The sequence below is a fragment of the Echinops telfairi genome, unplaced genomic scaffold, assembly GCF_000313985.2.
Source record: "Echinops telfairi isolate 266 unplaced genomic scaffold, ASM31398v2 ScPeMD7_5592;HRSCAF=6446, whole genome shotgun sequence".
Lineage (NCBI taxonomy): Eukaryota > Metazoa > Chordata > Mammalia > Afrosoricida > Tenrecidae > Echinops > Echinops telfairi.
The window spans coordinates 51078015-51085270 of NW_022109491.1; the positions used below are offsets into that span (position 1 = coordinate 51078015).

The 7256-nt window shown below is 51.9% G+C and overlaps 1 protein-coding gene across 5 annotated transcripts in view; it reads left to right on the forward strand.

Annotated features, from left to right (window-relative positions):
* Positions 1-4491, forward strand: part of B3GAT1 (beta-1,3-glucuronyltransferase 1) — a 43403-nt gene extending 38912 nt beyond the window's left edge. For all 5 annotated transcript variants that reach the window (XM_045295357.1, XM_045295358.1, XM_045295355.1 and 2 more), the window contains 2 exons: positions 1310-1403; positions 2408-4491. In XM_045295357.1, coding sequence (XP_045151292.1) covers positions 1310-1396 — 87 coding nt within the window. In that variant the 3' untranslated portion in view covers positions 1397-1403; positions 2408-4491. The remainder of the gene's footprint in view (positions 1-1309; positions 1404-2407) is intronic.
* Positions 4492-7256: the final 2765 nt, after the last annotated feature.

Genomic DNA, 7256 nt, shown 5'->3' on the forward strand with positions numbered 1-7256 from the left:
ACACTATATCTTTTGATAGCCAGGCACCATCAGCTTTCTTCACCACCTTTGCTTATGCACATGTTTGTCTTCAGTGATCGTATCAGGAAGGTGGGCACCCACTGATCTGATTTTCAGTTCTTTGATGTCTGATAACTGGTCCCTTCTACATCTCGTGGTCAATCAGGCTGGTATGCTTCTTCCGTGTGGGCTTTGATGCTTCTCAGTTGGATGGCCACTTGTTTATCTTCAAGCCTTTAAGACCAGAACTCCTAAGGATACAGTTACCATTATTTAGTCTGTGGCACCTCTTCTCAGCCATTCATGCAGACATGTCTCTCTCTGGCCCACAGCCCTTCAGTCACACAGCCCGTGGTCTCTGCCTTGCTTCAGCAGTGTTACAAAATTCCTTTAGCACTGATGATGCCCAAAGGGCACCCCACTCCGCAAACTGGTCTCCTGACCAAAGTTACTCAGCTTTACTCATTCCACGGGCCAGGATGGGCTGTGCTGCTGCCGCCCCTTCTTCACACGGGGATCTGGGATATGCTCTTGTCCCTCCTTTTTCTGGGTGGTGCTGGGATTCCCTCTGTTCCTGCTTCTGAGGTGGCTCATTTTATATTTAACAGAATGACAAAACTAACCATCCCCTCACAGTAGTCCCCTAGACTTTATTTGCTTACTTCCACATAGTCATTTGGTGGGAATTACAGAGACTATGGATAGAAGAGCCACCCCAAGCAATTTCACTTCACTGCTCCTTCCAAAATCATCCTCTCCCGAGAACACTAGCACCTGTAAGGCAGCCATACTAAAGTAAGGCAAGGAACCAGGAGGGGGCAGTCACCAGGGAGTCATAAGCAAGGACCTTGTCTCTGCCCTTAAAAGAGTTGTGCTCCACAACCTCTCTGTCAAGACACACACACACCACACACACACACACACACACACACACACACAACTATAAACTTGGGACTAAAAAGTTGGAACTTCCCAGGCTATCACTTGGCTGAATGGAACGGTCCTGCAGACTCGTTCTCTCCCTAGAGATACCCCTCAAGAAGCCGAGGGGAGGACACCTTGGGACCTGTGCTCTGCTTGGCTTACCTGTAGCTCTCATGTTTCCAGCATAGATAGTGAATGCATCCTATGTCCAGAATGATGGGGTAGGCAAAACTAAGAACCAGTCAAGAAAGCTTCACAGGACAAGGGTCAGGTTGAGGAGGTGGGGGGTTGGGGGGGGGTGGCGGTAGAATTGCTGTGGGGTGTGGAGGAGTGAAGGGCAGGTCACAGCCAGGGCCCACCCACTCTGCTATGTCTCTGGCCACAGATCCTGGTGTGGCATACACGAACAGAAAAGCCAGTGCTGGTGAATGAGGGGAAGAAAGGCTTCACGGACCCCAGCATGGAGATCTGACCACGGGGACAGGTAAGAAGAGATAAAGGCAGGGGGCACCAGTGTGGCAGACACAGTTGGGCATAGGATTCAGCCTCAATCTCTGGCAAGCTATCCTCCCGCTCCTCCTGCTGGGGAGGGCAGAGCAATGCTCCTGCCTGATGAACCGTCTGAAAACCAGCAGGTCCCACTCCTCTCTTACACAGCCTGGCACGTCTGCCCCCAGACACCTGGAATAGTGTTACCTTCCAAACACTTCCTTAGAGCAATTAGCAGGATCACTTTCCCAAAGAACCTGGATTTTGACTCTCCTATTCCCAGGTCTGTAGATTTCTGCCTGTCTCCTCTTGCTGGAATGAGCACCGTTTGCACACTGCAGGTCACCTTCTCCAGCATGTTCACCTGTTACCTCCGATTCCAGCCCTGCCATTTTGACCTCTCTCACTCCATTTAACTTGCTTGACTTTACTTAACTTCTCTGGGATGGGTTGTGGGGACCCCGAGACAGGCTCTGGCACACAGCAAGTCCTGTTGATACTTTCACTTTTTCTGGCAGCAGTCCAGAGGCTCTGTCTGCATTGGTAAGTGATATTCCGAGACATCAGATGACGTGTCTAAGACCACACACAGAAGGATTTGCAGAGCCAGGATTTTCCTGTGGGCTTCTTCTATGGTCTTACCCGGCCTCTTAAGACTAGCCCCTCCTTCTGGCTTCCTTGCCTAGATTTTGCCCGACCAGGGTGGGAGCTCACACAGTGTCTCTCTGGGCCTGGAGCTTCTGTATAACGATGACATTTGTCCCGCTCTCAGGGGCCCACAAGCTGTCACTGAATGTTGTCCCCTGAACTGAAAACTCACCCTTGCTGGGTCTGTTTAGAACGCATGCGTACTGCTTCCCACCTTCCCTGGGTGCCCTGGGCAATCCCATCCCAGGCATCCTCAGTGAAGTGCCACAGCAGGCCCCCCGGGGTGGCTCTGTCATGTGTCTGATGACCTCTGAGCCTCATGCCTCACCACTCCTCCTCTCACTCCACAGGAGCCTCCTCCTCAGAGCCCAGTCTTGGCCTGCCACCCTCTCCCGCTGCTGACGGGCCCTCCAAGGCTAACTCTTAAGGATTCACCATCACTTTCCTTGCTAAGTTGAGGGCTTCCGAGAGAGCCAGCCTATAGCCAGGATGAAGGACAGACAAAATTAAAGCACAGAACCCCAAACCTGTTGTTCTCTTCCATCCGACATGACCAAGGGCCCAAGAGACTCCAGAGGCAGGAGCACAGAGGCATGACAGCCAGGTCCCAGCAGGCCCTTTGAAGAGGCCATGCGAACAACGCTGCTGCAGCTCCAGCCCCATCATGGGGGCTGAGGAGTGAGAGCACACTTGGCGCCTGGCTCCCTGCTTCAGCCCAGCGGCCATCCTGCACCTCCGCCCGAGAGCTCAGCTCAGAAGAGAGCAGAGCAGCCATGGGCAAAAAGGACATGTGGCCACTCCCACTTCATTCCTCTTCTGGAGGGCTGCACTCCAAGCAGACATACCTCCTGCTTTTACTTTGGTTCATGTTTACAGAATTGGCCGTCTGGGATCCCAACAGACTCTGCATGGGGGCCTGGGCCTGCGGACAGGCTCCGTGTGCCTCGGGCTGTGGCGGGAGCAGAGGCCTTTCCTCTGGCTCCACATCCCCCAGCCTTCTCCTCCAGCACCAGGATGAAGTGGGCACTGGAGCCAGCACAGGTCACTGACGGGACTTGGACTAAAGGAGAAAAAGCATGTGTGACCCACTGTCCACAGCACTGCCTCCCTGTCCCCCGCGCTCTCCCAGCCCTTGCTTGCCCAAGAACAGAAGACCAGGCCCAGCTAAGGACCCCTCTTCTGGAGGGGGCATCCCTTCCAGTCTGCAGAGAGGGAGAGAGAGCTGCACAGTGCCCTTCCTGTCCCTGCACAGCAGAAGGGTTTAGGGAGAGGGAGAGGAGGTCATGGGGACATTAGGAGAAGGAGACCTGAGCTCACTGCTTTGGAAATCATTCTCTTCAACACAAACTTTTTTAAAAAGGGAAGGTCACTTCTCTGTGTCTGGGGAACAAACCCATCTCCTCCCCAGTTGCCTGGCCCCCGACCGCCAGAGAAGGAGCAATGACCCAGATGGTCGGTGCCCAAGGCCCACTACCAACTTCTCCCTTTCCTTGTCTGCCCTGTCCCACTGGTCCGGCTTTCTCACCAGCGATGGCGCCCCCTGGTGGTCATTGTGATCGGGGTCTAGAAAGTTGGAAGCACAATTTTCCTCCCAGGTGAAGAGAAAGGGAAGGGTCCCTACTGAAGAGGTAATAATTTTTTAACCGGTAACAACCTCCACTCTGCTTAAACTCACCGATCGGTCTGAAGGGCATTCAGAGCCCATTCCTGGGTTGTTCAGAGCCCATTCCTGGGTGGGCAGAACTCAGGTCAGCAGATGTAAACTTCAAACACAGCACCGGCTCCTCTTTTGAAATGTGTTTCCTCTGATGGGGTTCAGACCCTTGACACCAGCCTCCCTTGCAGGAGGTTTTCCCTGGCCTCTCCACTGCCCGAGGTTGCTTTGGAATGGGCCTCTGAGTCGTGGCATGAAGGGAGGGGAGGAAGGGGGTGTGGGCAGCCAGCGATCTACAGACGAGCCTGTGCCTTGAGCACAGTAGAACCAGCCCTGAAGGCCTGCAACCTCCTTAGCCGGAAACGCAGGGCTCATTGTCAGGAAATTAATGTTGAACCACCAAATGGGACATTCTTTTTTTGAAAATAATCAAGGTATTACCCCCCCACCCCACCTCCACCCACCCCCACCCCTGTCCCCGATGTTACTTCAGTTGTTTTCCCTTATTATCTTTTAGCTGCATGTGTATTTATTTATAATTATAACCCTGGTGGACTGCAACCTTCATCTTTGTTGAGAATGAGTTTGTTAGGAGTCATGACTGCCCCTTGTTTTCTGAGCCCAGTCTGCCACGCAGAGGGGTGATGCTGAGGGCAAGGAGCCCCCAGAACGCTGCAGGGGCACAGAGCCCCATGCATCTGCATCTCGGGTCTCTTCTAACTTAACCGTATTTAATTTGTCTCAAAATTAAACATCAAATATGGTTTTTAACAGTCCTAATCCTCTCCAGTCCTGTCTTATTTTAGTCTCCTTTATTGATTTAACCAGCAAATATTTATCAGGCACCTACCTACCATGAGCCAAATCGGATTCTCAGAGCTAAATGTTGTTTTTCTTTCAAGTGAACACATGGAAACCCCATAGGTATCACAGTAGAACTGTGTTCTAGTGAGTGTTCCGTGGCTGTGATTTTACAGATGTAGATCACCAGGCCTTTCTTCCTTGGTGCCCCTAGGTGGATTTGAACTTCCAGACCGGGTTAGTCCCTCAAACTCACTGCCTTTGAGTTGATTCGACTCATGGGGGCTCTATAGGACAGTGTAGGACTGCCCCTGTGTGTTTCTGAGACTGTAACTCTTAATGGGAATAGAAAGCCTCATCCTTATCCTGTGGAGCAGCTGGGAATCTGGAACTGGCCTGTGGTTAGCAGCCCAACGCATTGCCGCTGTGCTGAGCACAAATCATTTGTGCCACCCAGGGACCCGGGAGCTAGCCCACAACCATGGAAACATGCAGTGTTTCCTTCATGACGTCGACACCGAGAAGTCAGACGACAAACAAACCTACAGTATTTCAGGTGTTGACTTAAGAAGAGAAGAGACTGGTGGTAGGGCTGGGGAGGGGGCTAAGACACCCTACAGGGCAGTCAGAAAGGCCCGGCTGCTCAGTAGAGAAGTAACGGGCAGACATGCAACCAGCTACCTCGGCATGTTCTGGGAAGAGACCTCTCTCCAAGGTGCGAGAGCACTTGGCATGTTTCAAGATCAACACAGAAGCCACAACTTCTGTGGCCACACTCGGTGGCCACAGCTGAGTAAGTGTGAGAGGCGGTCAGGTGAGATGTGTGGGAGAGGTCAGAGGTGTGGCCTCGTTATCTTGATCTTTGACGAGTGAAGCAGGTAGCCACTGTAGGGGGTGAGGCAGAGGACTGGCCTGATGTGACCGGCCTTTTCAGAGCCAGTCTGCTTACTGTGCTGACCATCACTGGAGGGCCATGGCAGCCCGAGAGAAGATGCGATGGTCCAGGCTGGGAATGGGGGCCAAGGGGGGGGCGGGGCGGAGGAGGGGGTTGGACCACAGTGGTGCTCTAGGGCAGAGAGAAAGGTTCGCTGGGTGGAGCCACAAAGATGGACTGATAAATCAGCAAGAAAAACAGGCACCACGAAGCACCTGAGAAATAGGCTGTGTGCAATTTCCATGTCCCCATACGGGCAAAGGAAAGTAAACCCAAACTTGGGTGAGTGGCAGGCAAGAAATGGAAGGATGTATTGCCTCGGGCAAATCTTCGGCAAAAGAACTCTTTAAAGTGCTAAGGTGCTAAGCCAGTCACTTTGAGGGTGGACGAAGGGACACCTGACCTAAGCCGTGGCATGTTCAATTGTCTCATGTACATGGGGTGGGGGTGGGGGGGCCTGGACAGCACATAAATAAGGAAGGCTGTGGAAAGGTTCAGGCATTTGATTTCATGAGCTGATGAAGTGTTTTAAATATACAATGGACCGCAAGAAGAACTCGCAGGTCTGTCTGAGAAAGAAGTAGCCAGAATGTTCCTCAGAATGGAGGAACACTGTGAGACTTCATCTCGCAGGCTCGGGATAGGTTAGCACAGTGGTTCTCAACCTTCCTAATGCTGTGGCCCTTCAATACAGTTTCCCATGATTTAAATAAATAAAAAATAATAATTAATCAGTAAAGTGCCATAGACTACCAGAAAAATTTAAAAATTATACAGCTTAAAAAAAAAATACAGTTCCCCATGTTGTGGTGACCCCTCCAACCATAAAATTATTTTTGTTGCTCCTTCATAACTGTAATTTTGCTACTGTTATGAATTGGGCGACCCTGTGAAAGGGTCGTTCGACCCCAAAGGGGTCGCGACCTACAGGTTGAGAACCTCTGGAGGAGGCATCATCCCCTGAAGGAGGCCCTCATGCTTGGCAAAGTAGAGGGTCATCCAAAACCAGGAAGAAAAGAGAAGCCCCTCCAAGAGATGGAACATGCTCACGATTGTGAGGATGGCATGGGACCCAGCAGCGGTCCCTTCGGCTGTACCCCAGGTTGCGATGTGTCGGAACCAACTCAGTGGCACCTGGTGACAACCACCTGGGCAGAGCACAGGGAAAATCGGGTTGAGTTTTATCGCCCGTTAGGCACCTGAAGCAGCTAGCTGCAGGGCCCTGGAGCCAAGCTGATGGAGCTTTCCGTTGGAAACAAAACGAGAGTTTGCTTATGGGCCCAGAGGAGACAGCCTGCGAGGTGTCCTGGGGCCATGTTATCGTTGTGATGAGGGATCATCAAGAAGTAAGAAAATCACAAAGTGGGTACGATTTGGACATGAAGTCCTTTGTGAATTCTGAAGTACAATCTCTGACCCGGGTGCTTCCTGAGATCTGCTGTGGGTGGCTGTTGACCGACAGGAGGAGAGGGAGAACTAGTGGGGGCAGGAGGGACTCACTCCCCTTTTGAAAGGGCCAGTGCATGCCTGTTAGGATTTGTGTAGAAGAATAACAGTGAACAGAGTCATCGCAAGGTTCCTTGAAATTCCGGTTCTGTGTCACAGCAGAACTACCGCCACAGAAGCCAACTTACCTGCACCCTTGTAGCAGCAGCTCTCTGCTGGAAAATAAGGCGGAGCTGCCCTGTCCCCGCCCTGAATGACATCTTGGTTCTGCTATTAATTCCAAGAAGAATTTGTAAGTTCAGACACAATTGGAGACTCTGCCCCACCTTGCTCCCAGGTACTATCCAAGACTGGTGGGTA